Here is a 16,453-nt window from a genome sequence, read left to right on the forward strand (position 1 = left end):
GGCCAAGTAATAGCTGTAGATAACTTCTGCTCGATTTACAAAGCCACCATTTTCGGTGCGGAACAGCTGATTTTAGGAATCGAAGCTTCGCGGTTCGTCGAATCTCTAGTCATCTCTACGGTTAAAAGATAGATTATTTCCGTTTCTGACATCCTCATCTTCATCCGGAATTGAACTTACCTTCGACACTTTCCTTCTTAGATATCTCGAATTTTGTATGAAGTGTATCAGTGTATCGCTGGCCAACAAAATAGTTGTTGACAGATATTGTGTTTTCGTTCGACGATAAGAGAGCTGAGAAGTAAAACCTACGAAGAAAAGGGTTGAATAATTCGAAATCAAAGCAATGTTTTGTCCTTGAAAACTTGTGTAAAGCTTGATTAATCGAGTTTACACCGCTTCATTTTCTTATGAATTAAGAGGAGTCATAAACAGCTTGCTAATTTGCTAATTAGCGATGACTCTTTCAAAATAACGAAAATAATTTGCAATAAATGGAATTAAAAAACTAGAAGCTTAATGGGAGAAGTAGGGTATGTTTTGTTTCAATGTAAGTGGTAAAAAATAATTGTATTGGTCCCCTGTACCAGGTCACACTTTCAGCAAATTCTTCTTTAACTCACAAATCCAAAATTAACTATGTACTGTGTGGATCCATTTTGTAGTCAATGTGATAACCACGATTTTGGCCTTGCTCAACTTCCTTGAATGTGACTTTGCCTCAGACATTGCCACTGGCAATATCAATGTTCAAACTGATGATATGAGTCAGAGATTTCTTCACCTTGTGCTTATGTGTTGGATGTAACTTGTATTTTCTCCTAGTGTCCATTCCTGGGTTCTCAGTACATGTGAGGCCATGTAAAAGGGAAATCGGGCTCAATGGAAAGAAGGCTTGATTGAGTTACATGAGATGAATGTTTTGGACAAATAATATACCTCATGCTATTTATAGTGGTTGCAACTAAAATTGCAGATGGGAGATGTGAAAAAAAAACTGACTTACATTAACTTGAAAATAATATTTCAATTCCAAAGTATGCTATTTAAACCTAATATTTGCAAAGTGCTGACAAGGACCAAAAAAAACACATTCTGGAAACAGCGGCCAACATTAATAAATTAGTAAACTGGAATATTGTGAATGATAGGCACGGTCAATTAGCAATGAATGAATAGCTCATGGTCCTGACATGTCTTCATTGCATGTCCTCATATCACACCTCTGCTGAAGTTTAAGGTTCATTGTATTCTGTCTTGGTCTATTCCATTCTAAATTTAAGGTCCTAAACAGTAGCATGCTGTAGCTTTCCTTGTTTAATCATTACAGTGTAAGTGGATAAATTTAGTTCTTAGGAAATATAGCAAAGTTGATTCCCAGCCCATAGTCTTTTTAAATACCGGTTGGTAATTCAGCATTTACTTCAAACACATTGGCTGGTTCTGCTCCAGTAAGGTTGACAATCATGTGTAAATATACACATGAGACACTTATTATTCATTAATGTATAGTCTCCCACCACTACCAACATTCAAAGGAAAACAAGCATAAAGAAGTGGGAGATCAAAAATAATCAGCCATAGATGACTGAACAATAACATCTAAGAGTAGTAAATTCTGTTTGAGATAACAATTCAAGACAGGCAGTGATCATGATAGTGAAAATTTCACTGTAAATGACATATCTTTAATGGACTAGTATCCAAAGCAGGATCCAAAACTTTTGAACATCGGCCAAACAAACGGATGACATACGCACTACAAAAGAAAAAACAACAAGAAAACATTAAGATATAGGGAACAAGCCGAGCCACAAAATTATACTCTTAAAACAACGGTAAAAATCACACAATCACTCTCGCGAAACACCGCGAAAATCTGACAAATCAAGGAAAATGCCCCAAACTTCAAGTCCGATTTTGACCCTTAAAACGGCGGGGCCCGACTGGGCCCGCCGAACTTTTCTTAAAGTTCAACTCTCGAACTAAAGTTTCACGCAAAAAATAATCCACAATACTGATCTCTGTTACCCTGCAAACGACCAAAAGAATATCCATGTCAAGCGCGTGTGGTAAACCAACGTTTTACACATAGCATGATTTCCACTGACTAATTCTGATGCAAAAATTGCTTACCTGCACTAGAGACTTGGCAAATAACTGATCTAGTTATTACACTAGCAGCTCCTAGAAAAGGTTCGTTTGATTCTCAGGATGAGTGCGGAAATCGGTCGAGAAACGACAACTTACTCTCCATTCGCAACGTAAAATGTGTCCTCCATCGCTCCGGCTGAAACGACAAATGATTGGTCGAATACTGTCACGTGGACCTTGTCCAGCACCGCCTGACATGACCGGTGACTATATCAGATTATGCCATAATATTGCATAATCTCACAAAAATAAATTTTGAATTACCGTGTTTTCTCGATCAAACGCCGCCGGCGCAGTTGTCCGTTTCGTAAACGGTCGATGCCATTTTCGCAACACTTAAAATTTTTTTGTAACTATCAATGAATTTTTCTCTACTAAATTAAAGAAAAAAGGAAATTTGTAAGTAACCACCCAGTGTCAAACCCGGAAGCCCTGTTTCCTAACATCCCTCTTATACTACTACACTATCAGGTTGATCCGCCAAATGTCTGTAAAACTTAATTGTAAAACGTGACTCTCTTAAATATTACTGATAGAGTTGCCCCAACCATCAAATAAAAGCTTCCCGGAGGCAAACCAGTGTGGATATGAACAATTAAGCATTTGGTGAGTGCGTTTTACTCCATCAACTAATTATAACCAGTTTCTACCTTGCCCAGGCCTTAACTGCAGTTAGCTGGTCATGTTACAATACCTTGAGTGCGATTATGTCCGCTGTTTCCTGCACTCAACAATTTTAATGATGCCAGGTTAATATCGGAACAAACTGACATTTGCCACGATTTGATTGAATGATGACAGAGCATCTCGTAATTAGCCACCTTGCTCATTTGAGGAGTTCTCTGTTGAGCACGAACTGAATAAGAAGTCTACAAAACGAGGAATAACAAGCTGGGAGTTTCCGGTTCGGAATAAGAAGATTTCAATTTCGTCCCAGAGCGATTTTCCCTTCGAAGATGGGAAAGACTGGAAAGGAGACACGAGAAGAACAAAGAACTTTTCGGCAAAGCTGGCAAACTGCATGTCACGCATAGATTGCTTTATCCATGATAAATCATCAAGTCGAGGGACGAATGGCAGAATTTACTCACCGACTCAAGAGCCATCTCCCGTCCTTCCCATTTTTGGAAGGGTAAAGGGTCGTAAAGTGCCCTTGGTTAAATTATGTTATCATAGATTTTATGTACATTTATCTTTAATTATGTTTAATGCCGTAAAAGAATAAGATAATAAAAATATACTGCTGTACCAAATTGTTTTCTTTTTCATGGTGGGAAATTGTCTTCTAACAATACTGGCACACATTGTCTCTTTGCTGGGTTATTACCTACAATGACACACGCAATGTTATGATGAACGCGGAGAATTTGGAGAACACGAGAGAGAGCCTGGATGTACCACCGTTGTGACAAGTGCAAAAACATCCTCTCGTGGCCGAAGGTCACGAGATTAATAAAAACCACAACTGATAAAACGTCGAACCATTTCATTTCCACGAACTTTTGTTCTGAGCCGGTCTTTCTTTATTATTTATCATATTACAGGAAGGAAAGTCTTCTGTTTTTTTCAGTTCTTGGCTAAAACTAGTTTTTTTCTTTACAGTAAAATAGTGCCCCTTGCGCGGATCTAATCAAAATGTCGTGGAAACATCTCTACCAAAACGCGCGGACTCGGACATGTAGGTTACTGCATGGATACAACAATCAGTAAACAAAACTACGAGTCGATGACAGTTTGCAGGCTTGCCTTTCAGTTCTCTTAAAGAGGAATCTTCTTGCTAAAATTTACGGAAATTAAGTTCTTTAATTCCTACATAAGATGTGCATGAAATTTTTGCTGTTGCAGCAATCTAATCACGTGTATTGCGCCTGCCTTTGAGCCTATAAATTGGCCACAAAAACAATATTTCCCCTACTCGGACCTCTAGTTCAATACTGTACATAGGTCCAGGGAATGCAACCGGCGTCTGAGATAGTAACCCACTCTCTTAATGGACTACTACATTCTCATAACTTATATTAACAGAAACTTGCGGCAATACTTGATAAGAATTTGTTTTTCGGGCTATATCACAGAGTTAAGCCTCGTCTTTGTATCGTTGCAGACACCCTGTTGATTGTAAAATATTATTTTATATTTCTTCCAGCACTAGCGCTGTATCGTGTGTTAATCCGGCCTCGTGCAAAGTTTGTGTTACATCAGATAGCTGTTTCCTTGGATACGTTGTCAGGATAACATGACGAGACGGTGAGTAACCCAACCAATCAGCAAAAGTAAACAGCACCTGTCAATAAAGACAATTGAAGTCAGCGAATTAAGGCCGCGCATGTGAGGAAGGCGCGGTGGCCTCATGGTTAGTGCGCTCGTCCCCGGATCCAGTGGTCCGGGTTAGAGCCTTGGCCAGGGACACTGTGTTGTGTTCTTGGGTAAGACATTTAACTCTCACAGTGCCTCTCTCTACCTAGGTGTATAAATGGGTACCGGCCACCTTAATGCTGGGGGTAACCCTACGATGGACTAGCATCCCATCCAGGGGGGAGTAGAAATACTCCTATTTGGTTCATGTTACTGAAACCGGGATAAGCTCCCGCCTGATAGGCCACTTGGCTCGAATGCAGACCTAACCCTTTGAATACCAACTACGCATATATGCGTAATTAATGGTCGTGTTCTTTGTACCACTTGTGACGTCATCAATTTAAATGTCATGAGATATTCTTGATAAGTAGATAGTAATACTAGGCTAGGCCTTTCCGCGCAATGGTCAGGTTTAGATATCGACGACATTCCGACTTCACAAATCGAAAAACAACGTTATCAGTTTTGGTGCAAAAACGGTGGTAAAATGGTCCACTACGTCTATGATTGATCAAGGTCCAGTTCTAGGCTTCGCCCGTAATTAACATCCAACTTTTCACGGCAGCCAGAAAGAACATACAGTGCAAAAGGTAACCAGCGTGAAAGGGCAGGGAAAAACAGAAAGGAAAGCGGCAACAAACAAAATTGAGAACGGTTAATGGCAAAAAAAAAAAAAAAAGTAGCGAGACCAAGTTTTTTAAATTGTATACCTTCAATTTGTGAATCAATAGTCAAAATTTTAATGTACAATAATATGTTCGTGCAGTGTCACAAATTGTTCACGATAAGGCACTTTAATTTACAAGGGGAAGCTTTATGCCACCATTCGGGCTTGACATCAGTTCACTGATGTAGCGATGTGAGAACTAAACCGGTATAATTTCGTAATAACAAAAGGAACGTTTCTTCAAATTGAAATTGAAAACTCTATATTGTTTTCGTCGATTAACATGAATGTGTTTCTTCCAATTAAATGACACTGAGATACCGGCACGGGGTACAGAGCAAAACGCAGCGGCTCGTCACGCAGTACAATCGAAGCAGTTTAGCTTTACTCCTCTGAGTCAGTGAAGAACTCGATCTCCTCTATAGCGGCTGATTCACCCATGCGGTAGTCCGGTAAACCATCGATATTTACACAATCTATGCATATGGAATGCAAATAAAATATATGTATATATTTTTTAATTTTATGTTGTTCATTTTTTATTTCGGAAAAAAAAGGCTCGCGCCAGCTCGATTTGTAAACGATTTTTGTTCCCCGAAAGTAACGACCCCCCGAAAGTAACGACCCCCAAAGGCTGCTAATTCCGAAAGTAACGAGGGTCGCTACTATCGGAACTCTACGGTATGTGTATTTATTATGGTAATGTATATTAATTAAGGGGACCTCTACATTTAAAATCAAAACAGGAGAAAGATGAGTTCTGCAATTAACGACTACAACAGCGGGCTCACAAAAATCATAAATCTGACGAAAAACGGGCATTCCCCAGCTACAAACGGAGTAGATAAATAGAGAGGTTAAAGTAAGCACCTTGATCTGTGACTCTACAGTAAATCGCCTCTTTTGAACTGCTCCATCAGGACAACGACGGGCAACAGTTTATGACCTGACAAGGAAAAAAAATTAATTTCATCATAAAAAACAAATTAACATTTGCTACACATATCAGTGCCAAGGACATACAATGCTTACCCCTTTCTCTTTTACATTTGGCTCTTCAGGTAACTGTCAGTGACAAAAATAAATGAAACATGTTATATTTCTGATGTTTGTGATATACTGAAAGAGTAACAAGTTGATTTAGAAAATAACCCAAAGAAAATACATGCACTGATTGGTCAAAAATCGTGTTTCTACTTTTTTTTTTCAATTTAGAAATTTTTCAAAATAGAAACATCAACTCGGAAAAAAAAATCCGAGTTCCAGATGGGATTTGGACCCACGACCCTCCGTGATCTAGTCGGACGCTCTAACCACTGAGCTACTGGAGACTCTATGATGAGCAAAGGTGAAATATGTGGGTCTTTGACTGGAACCGCATCGCGCGGTCACACAGCCAAATGATGTCTAGGCGCATATGAACTCACTAACTGCATCGCGCAGTCACATTAAGGCATATCAAAGATGCAACCAACCACCCTCCAAAGTGAGTATTATAAGGAAATTTTCAAGGTAGAAATTTTTCAAGGTAGAAATTTTTCAAGGTAGGAACATCAACTCGGAAAAAAATCTGAGTTCCCGATGGGATTTGAACCCACGACCCTCCGTGATCTAGTCGGATGCTCTAACCACTGAGCTACTGGAGACTCTACGGTGAGCAAACATTTCACCCTTGCTCACCATAGAGTCTCCAGTAGCTCTGTGGTCAGAGCATCCGACTAGATTACGGAGGGTCGTGGGTTCAAATCCCATCTGGAACTCAGTTTTTTTCCGAGTTGATGTTTCTACCTTGAAAATTTTTTTAATTTATCAATTTTTTTTATTATTTCTCTATTATTTGCATCGACAATTACCGTTACAAATATATTTACTAGACGCACTAACACTAAAAAAAAAACACTAAACAAACGAATAAATAAATAAATAAATAAATAAATAAGAAATACAGTAATAGTTAAACACTACAATAAATAAATAAATATACCAAACACAAAAGGACAAAATAAATAAAATTAATGAATAAAGTACAAGACACAAGCTGACAAAAATTTAAATTGATGTTCAGTTAAGAAAGAGACAATAATTTTTTCCATTTTTTGTAGTGTTTATGGAGCCTGTCATTTCTTTTGGCAATTTTTCTCTCTATATGATGAACTAATTTGATCTTTTCAAAGAAAATTCTTAATGTTGGTTTAGTTTTGTTCAGTTTACATGTATAAATAAAATATTTAGCAACGAGTATTAAGTGATTCAAAATAGCAAAATTTTCATTGTCATTAAATACGCCAAACAGAATATTAATTAGTGTTAACGTCTCCATAGATATGTTTCGTTTACAAATCCAAGATGAGAATGCAAGCCAAAAGTTTTTTGTTATATTACAATGAAAGAGTAAATGCTCGAGGGATTCATCTTCTTTCTGACAAAACGTGCACAAAGGCGATTCAATCATTTTAAAACGGAACAACTTATCATTGGTGTATACGATATCGTTCAGTATTCTATATTGGAACTCTCTGATTTTTGTTTCTATTGTGACGGTAAACGGTAAAGAATGGGTTTTTTCCAATCAACCACAAGTTGGGGATATTTGCTTTTCATCTTTTTTTGAGCAGAGGGAGGAGTTTGTTTTTTAGTTTTAAATTGGTCATACAGTAATTCTGATGTTACTTTGGACAAATCGATTTCAGGTTCATCCAATTCAATATATACTTCATCTCCGAGGATTGATGGATGGAAATGTTGATTTGTTTGTGACTGTTTTATAATAAGTCTCCACGCGATGGGAGTAGCATCCACAACACCTATTAGCTTAAAATATTGAGTTGGGGATACATTTGCTGCCAATACCTTCGAACTTTGAAGAAATTTCCCCATGTTAGATAGCAGGTCCCCAATTTTAACAATTCCCTGACAAAACAGATGTTCTTCGAAAAGCGATTGTTTGTCAACAACAATATTTTTGTTATTCCAAATGATTTGGTCGATAACATCCTCATACGAAACGACATTTGAAGTCTTCAATTCCGACCATGCATCAAGACACTCTTTATAGAAAGCTGGAATATAAGCTGGAAGTTTACGAGTGTCGAAGTCACAAAAAAGAATGAATTTTCTTCCTACGTGGCAAAGAAATTCATCTAAAATAGCTTTCCAGGTGCTATTACCATCAGCGAAATATTTCTTTAAAGCCATGACTCTTTGTGCTGAGATCATGGATTCGATGTCAAGCATTTTAAGTCACCCACTTTCAGTGTCGTTGATAAGTGCAGATCTTTTGATTTTATCATTACCTTTCCAAATGAAACCATAAATCAATTTATTTATCTCCTTTATTAAATCCATTTTGAAATCACTGGTTATCCTTGCAATCTGATTGGCTCTCGGTGGTGCGATTTATTCACGAATCGCACTATTTTTTGCTCTAAATCGCATCTTTTTCTCAGCCAATGAGAATGGGCCAGTAAAACATAACAACCCATCAGATTTCAAGATTAGTTTAAAGTAATCAATAAAATTTCAGGAAATGAAAGGCAAAAAGCCACTGTGTGGAGAATTTTGCAAATACTATTGCCAAAACTTTGCTGTTATTGTAGCTTTTTTTCCAAAAACATTGACAAATTTCATTAATTAGTTTCTGAATGACGATTATGAGCTCCTTTAGGCTGAAGACCTACTTTAATGGAAGTTCCCAACTTTCAGTGTCCATTTTGACGAATATTTTGGCGATTTTTCTTCAACATCTGCTCAAGATCCGTATGATACTGAGTCCAGTAAAACATAAACAAACGAAAACCACATAACAACAAATTCAGAGTCATCTCAAGAAGGTAGATGTTTCCAGGTTTCCGGTAGTTTCAAACGAAGCAACAAAACAGCTCAACTCTGTTGCTGTGAATAAACATAGTCAACATACGCCACACTGCACAAAATAGTGAATGGACGAACGTCTTACGAAGCCGGTGCCAGTCCCGCCATCTTGGAAAACAAATGGCGCTGCCAGAACTTGACAAGGTCCTGAGTATTGAGTCCTACGCCAAGGCTACAAAAAGAAACGGAGATGATAACGAGCTGGACCCCTTAAAATCATACCACTGAACGGCATTTAAAAGAAAAAAAACGTACTATCCACTTGGCATCGTACGCTCGAGGGAGTTTCACAACTCAAAAGAAATCGATCGCAGAATTACACAGGATATGCACCTTCAAATTTCTTCTCCAAAGACAATGAAAAGTCGCAGCCTCAACCACAGAAGAAAGGTAGGCCTTCCATAATTGATTCAGGCGACGAGAATTGCACTTTTATACCTGAAGCAGACTATTTTCGACTTCAGATCAGAATTGCTTGTTTCTTTGTCATGCTCGGATGAGTTTTCGTCACATGACATCGTTTTGCATACTAAATTAGACGTAAAGGCGTTTCCGGTTCCGCTTTTTTTTAACAAACCGGCCACTGGAACAATACACCAAAAATCTAAAATTTAAGGCGATAAAATTGTGCGATTTCAAAATGGATCTAATAAAGTGGCAATTTTGGTCTGAAATCATACTTCTGATTTCTAATCGAACTCGCGCTGCGCGCTCGTTCGATTTTGAAATCACGCGTATGATTTCAGACCAAATTGCACTCCACTCAGTTCAATTACCATTATTAATAAGATCCTTTGATACCGATATTAATGCTGCTTTACTCAAAAACTTTGGTATGATAAAAGTTTTCACTATCTGAATCTTTCCAAGTAAAGAAAGGCCTCTCCATTTCCACATATTGAGAGTCCTTTGAATGGACTTGAAAATTGATTCAAAATTGCCTTTGTTCCGTGACGGTTTATGGTAGTCAAAAAAAGTACCTAATATCTTAATTGATGTTCGTACGTTATGGATAAAGTCGCGTTGCGCGAGTTTAAAAGAACCGATTGCGAAGATTTCAGTTTTGTCGTTGTTGATCCGGAGGCCAGAATATTTATAGAAATCTTCCAACAATCCACATAATTGTAAATACGAATTCATATCCTTTAGAAAACAGGTCATGTCATCGGCAAATAATGTTAACTTGATTTCCTCGTTTTTGACCATCACACCATGAATGTTATCATCTTGGCTGATTTGGGTTGCTAATATTTCAATAGCTAAGATAAATAATAAAGGCGATAACGGGTCACCTTGCCATACACCACGCCGCACTTGAAAGAGATCGGTGGTAAATCCATTGTTCAAAACGCAGCTTGATATGTTTGTACAAAAGGTCTTAATCCATTGTAAAAAAACATGTCCCAAAGTTAAGTTTCTCCAACACCTTTAACAGATACGTGTGATCTAGAGAATCAAAGGCTTTTTCAAAGTCTATTGCTACAAGTATACCAGATTTGTTTGTTATTTGTGCCAATTCAAGGAGATCATCGATCGTTTTAACTGCGTCAAAAACTGATCTTCCTTTGATAAATCCATTTTGATTGTGATGAATAAGTTCCGGAAGGATTGTTTCTAATCTTCTAGCAATTGCCTTAGATGCAATTTTAACGTCCACATTGATTAAAGAGATAGGTCGCCAATTTTTAATGAATCTTCTATCTCTATCTTTCTTTTCTAACAGAGTAATCATTGCCTGTTTTTGGGAGGAAGATAGTTGTCCGTGTTCGTGAGCGAAATTTAGGGAATCTTCAAGGTATTTCCCTAAAATGGGCCGGAACGCCAAATAAAATTCCACAGTTAACCCATCCTTTCCCGGTGCTTTTTTTCTTTGAAACGTTTTTAATGCTTGGTAAAGCTCGGATCTAGGGAGCTTTTTATCTAAAACCTCTTTCTGGTCATTGGATAGTTTCTTAGTATTCGTTCTGTCAAGGAATCGAGTGATTGAGTTCTCACCCAAATCTTTATCATAAAGTTTTGAATAAATATTGAATCTCGGTCATTATCTGCTTTGGCTCTGTCGTTTCTTTATCATTATCCATAGATAATTTCCTTATTGAACTCTTTTTCTTTTTGGCGTTTTCTAAGTTTAAAAAATACTTATTACTTTTCTCACCCTGTTCGCACCAGTTAACTCTGGATCTTATAATTATTCCCTGGGTAATATAGTCATAATGGCGATAATATTCTGCTTGAATTATTTCCAAGGCATTAAGATTTTCAGGTGTTGGACCCTCGTCGCATTTTACTTGACAATCTTTAAGTCTTTCTTCTAAACTGACTCCGTTCTTTAGCTTTCTTTTTACTATAAACAATCGTTTCATAGCGTATTTTATACTTAAGGAAGTCCCAAAGAACTCTCGGATCCTGTATTTCTCTATTTTCCTCTATCCACTCCCGACTTTTTTCGTTTATCTTATTCACATATTCTTCGTCTTCCAATAAACTTGCATTAAATTTCCAAAAGGAAGGTCCGTAACTCGTGTTTTCCATGCCATTGATATGTAGCGTATTGACAGAGTGATCAGACCTAATGGCAGGAATAATGTCGACCTTCTCTACCTCTTCTTGAATGCAATTGGTTATTAGCCAGTAATCTAGGCGGCGTTGAATTGCTGGATTTTTCTGTCTCCAAGAGAAACGTTTAGCACCTGGATTTCTGATTCTCCAAATGTCTGTCAAATCAAATGAGGAGCACAGATTTTCTATTTTTTTTAGAGGATTCTTTTAATTTTGGTTTCCCTCCCGATCCATCTAAATCAGGATTCAAAATAACATTGAAATCGCCACCTATTATTATCCGATGGTCTGCATCAGTTTCCACTTTAGCTAACTCATTATGAATTTCATCATAAAAAACACATTGCTTGTTGACCTTATTCGGAGCATAGATATTTACAAAAATAAAAGGTTGACTTTGCACAATGCCCTTCAGAATAACATAACGACCCAATTCATCTTGTTTACATACCTTCAATTGGCAGTCAAGTCCTTCCTTGACAAGTGTTAAAACACCTCTGCTGTGTTCCGAGCCGTGGCTAAAAAACAGCTCTCCCCTCCACTGGGACTTCCACACATTCTCCAGTTCGGGTGTGCTACATGTTTCTTGTAGCAAAATTATATCAGCTTTGTCTTTCATACACCAGTGAAAAAGCGCCTCCCGCTTATCAAATGACCTGATCCCTCGAACATTTAACGATAAAAATCCAAAATTTAGATTAAGTTTTGTGAACATTATTAATTTCGTAAATCGTTAGAAAAATACTCCTGATCATAATTAACAAATTGCCAAAACTTTCAGCCAGAAAACTTAAAAAAATAATTTGTATGTTGCGTGTGCAAAATATGGAAAAAACATAATCTAAATAACATTGAAAAAAAATACAAAAAGACTATTTTACAACCATTACACCTACAACACCAATGAAGCCGGCTGTTTTAAATTGCGCTACTAATGAACTGAATCTTGCACGTATGATGTTAATTTTAGAATCCAAACATGCAGCTCCGTTTTAGCAAATAAAACGAAAAATAATGTATGCCGTTACATGTTCGTGAAGAAATAAAAAAACTTTTGCTTTCTTAAACTTTGGCATCAATTCTTTTCTGCGGTTTACGATTTCTTTTGGTAGGTCTGCCGATATTCCAAGACACTTTCCTTTCAGCTTCTTTGCCCTTGACATTACCAACTCTCTATCAGAATATCGCAGAAACCGAGCCATGATCGGTCTTGGCTTATCTTGTGAGGGTTTGCGCCTCCCGATGCGATGAATTCTTTGAAACTCAATGGTATCCGCCTCACTGATATCCAGCTCATTCTGCATAAATCCAACTAACACCCCTCTCACGTTCTCCTCTGTGGTGCCAGATGCTTCTCTGATCCCATGAAAGCGAAGGTTTTCTCGTCGTTGGTACACTTCCATGTAAAGCTTTTCATCCCTCAATGTTTCGATCTCTCCCAGAAGCTTCCTCTCCACCCGCGCCGTTTTTTCTTGAAGAGATTTTTCCCAGTACTTCGCTTTCTCCTTCATGTTCTCAATTTCGGAGTTCGCAAAAGACATTCCTTCGTCTAACACGTGCACCTTTAATGATGATGCGGCGTCTTTGCTAAACGATTCAAAGCGTTCGACCTTCTCTTGCAGTCGATTAACCTTTCCGTCGACAACTTTCACGTAGCTTTCAAGATTGTCCAGTTTCTTCTCCATCTTATCAAGTTATCCTAAAACTAATTCAATCTTGGGCATTACTTTTTTAACCACCTCAAGCGTCGCGACAACATCATCGGTTTCGCTTCCCGACTCCGACTCCATCTGGTCTTTTGATTTGATTTTCTTTTCCAGCGGGGAAAGAGAATCTTCTTCAGACGATATTGACTCATTTCTCCAAGCCGGTCCAGTTCTTTCTATATGGGTCTTTCGTTTAAACTTTTGTACCTTCTGTGCCATGTAACCAAGGTCATATACAAACTTTTGTAACGGAGCTAGCAAGAACACGTCTACACTCTCGCCATGCTCGACCCAGTCTTCGTTCGTGCAGTTCAGTCTAAATTTGAATGCAATATTTTGACATGTCAATAACAAAGGAGAAAATAACTTATGGTGAGGTGTGGTGTTCAAATATTACAGTCAAACCGACTTTGCAAACTTCCGCCGAAACATTGGTATTTTGATTGACAGTTTGAGCCGAATAAGTTGCAACCTACGCGAGTAAGTTGCTCAGTTTATTTGGTATCTCGTGCCAAGAACTCGTTGAGATTTTCCAAAATGTTTCAAGTATTACTTCAGGTTTGCGAGTTTTTTGCGAGTTTTTTGCGAGTTTTTACGTGGATGAGCCACTGAGCACATACCAAGATCTTCTCGACCGCGTGAAAAAAGCTGTACCGTTTCTTCAAGGCGTTGACGACCAGCAAATCGTAATATCATACAAAGATCTTTCTTTGCAAACGTTTATTAATATCGACAGGAACGACAGTTTAGATGTCTCCGAAGCTTTTAGGAACGCTTCGCCTTGTGGATCAGGTAGTTACCGACGCGTCTATTTGAAGGTAAGAGAGTGACTCTTCGTTTTTATTGAAAAGACGCTCTGATTCGAAAGAGGCAAGCGCGGAAAGCATGTCAACAAAGTAACACAGGAGCCTTCTTTCCTCGTTTGCGAGCAGTGTAAATTCTGAGAGATCGTCAGTGGCATACGTTTTTGACTGGAAGACTTCTAAAGGAAATCAGCTATGGTAGAAGCTTCAAAGTCTTAGCGACATCAAACTGGCTGTCGAAACACACATTCGGGAACTCGAAATTGATGTAGTTGAGCCGCCGCGCGTTGGCAGATACGCAAGGATGATTTGCGGCTGATTGTCACATTCGTGGCCACACGGCTGAAGGAAACCGCCTCTATTCGTGTAAACTCCTCGTTGTCAATCATTTATTTCTTGTGGACTTAAGAAGCAACACCCTGAACATACTGAGGAAATAAGGAAAATGGACACTGTTACAATGGAAAAGAAAAACTTCGATTCTTTTCAGTCTAAATCTATATCAGCATTCTCGTCAGCAGTTACTTCGCCACTGACGTAACTATGGACTGACTAAAGCCTTCCCAGAGAAATACTCGTTACAAACGCCACAAGGATAACTGGAATTGCAAAAAGACATTGCAACATTGAGATTAGCTTGTTCTAATAAAATTCTTTCACGTGCAGATGCAAGCGACCGCGAACCATTTACATCATTTCTGGAGAAACAAAAAACATCATCAATGAAGTTTATGTTCAAGTAGATGTAAACGCAAATGGAAATCAAACAAATGTTGTTTCTGCCGTTTCACCTCTGCGAGCAGAGCGGAGAAATAAAAAATCAAGAAGTCCCAGCTCAGGATCTAGTGAAGAGTCAAGGTCGTCACCTGAAAGAAAAAGGAAGCGTCGAAAGAACAAATCTAGTTGCAAGAAGAGCCATTTGATGAAGTCTCGAAAAAAGCACCGAAAATACGACAGCTTTAGTGAGTCAGAAGATGATCGCAGTCGTTCAGAAGAGAAAAAGACTAACGTTGGAAAGGCTGCTGCAGACTCGCGAAAATGTAGTTTAGACGAATAAGCGACAATAGCGAGAGCTAAGCGATCGCTTTCAGGTAGATAACTTTCTTATTGTCAGTTTTTGTACATCGTGATGGGTTGAGTTTAAAGGAACCATAAGTTATGTGCTTGCATTGTAAAATTGTACGAAAACGGGGCTGTAAGTGTTGCGTTTACATGGGGTGTCTTGAAAACAAAGACCCCTAAGACCCCTAAGATCCCTAAGACCCCCCTCAAACCCCAAAACTTGAAAACAAAGACCCCCCATTTTTTTTTACTATTCGTTTTTTTGGGGGGAGGGTTACTCCTCTCCCCAGTACCCCCCAGAAAAATCGGGAGGGGAGAGGGGAGGCCATTCTTGCAGTTTTTTCTTGTCAACAGCTCTGAATGGAAAAGCTAAACCCTGAGCATGCAAGCAAGATAATTTATCCTTGTCGGGATATTGTTCAAGCTTTTTTCACCAATTGACAAAACCACGCACAAGGCATTAAAATGAATTTTGCGAAAATGTATAACCTTCTAGGTTTGTGTGCAGTCGAGTGCGATTCAGTTACCTTAATGCTACTTATTTTCGTGGGAATTTAATTTCACAATTTTCCGAAAACATTTACGGATCGAATAATGTGCAAAGATCCAATTTGACTCATCTTTTCTTCGTGGGGACCAGAAACCCTACAAACTACTAATAACCAAAAGTTAGGAAGTACAGGCGAGATCGATGCAAGGTGTTGTGGGATTAATAAAAGTTTAACAGACGTGTACTGTGACATAAATATTCCTCGCCGGCAAGCGATTTATGATTTAGTTTGCCCAAGAGCTCGGACAGGATCTGCATTGCTGTATACTTTCGGTCATGTATGGTGACGTACAGCGCTGACACCGGTGTCTAAAGTTTTATTCCAGGCTACTGGCCCTCACCAAGTCTCACGACTTCACGATGTCTGTGTAAAGTTGCAAGTCACTGCAGTCAACTAACATTAGACTCAACAGAGTTGCCAGTCGATTCAAGTGAGCTTTTTCACAAATTATTCCTTGAAAAGCAGAACATTTTACTGCGTCAGTTAACTGCGTCAGTTAACGCGCTGTAAAATCCAAGGTGATCTATTTTCAAATTTCCTCTCCCCCCTACCCTCTTTGAATTAGACAAGTTCTTTAGGTCAGGTAGAAAGAAAAAGGAGAGAGTACTGGGGCGAGGGGGAGTACAGTGCAGTCGTCAGTTTGTCAACCTCGCGCTCTTCACAGATACGTATTTTAAAACTCCCCCCCCCCCCACTTCCCGTCAGAAAAAGACAATTTTGGGG

At 38.6% G+C, this 16,453-nt stretch overlaps 2 protein-coding genes across 2 annotated transcripts in view; both read right to left on the reverse strand.

Moving 5' to 3' along the window:
- Nucleotides 1-4,141: 4,141 nt before the first annotated feature.
- The window catches only part of LOC149097955 (UBX domain-containing protein 8-like), a 78,280-nt gene continuing 65,968 nt past the window's right edge, over nt 4,142-16,453 (reverse strand). Inside the window, exon 7 of the mRNA XM_089277439.1 lies at nt 4,142-4,438. Coding sequence (XP_089133565.1) covers nt 4,286-4,438 — 153 coding nt within the window. The 3' untranslated portion in view covers nt 4,142-4,285. The remainder of the gene's footprint in view (nt 4,439-16,453) is intronic.
- LOC149097956 (uncharacterized) lies at nt 12,436-13,501 on the reverse strand. The gene has a single exon (XM_089278173.1). It carries the CDS (start codon nt 13,291-13,293, stop codon nt 12,601-12,603), a length of 693 nt encoding a protein of 230 aa, XP_089134299.1. The 5' UTR covers nt 13,294-13,501; the 3' UTR covers nt 12,436-12,600.

This window comes from Orbicella faveolata, unplaced genomic scaffold (genome assembly GCF_042242905.1).
Source record: "Orbicella faveolata isolate gen_17 unplaced genomic scaffold, um_ofav_v1 contig_46, whole genome shotgun sequence".
NCBI lineage: Eukaryota > Metazoa > Cnidaria > Anthozoa > Scleractinia > Merulinidae > Orbicella > Orbicella faveolata.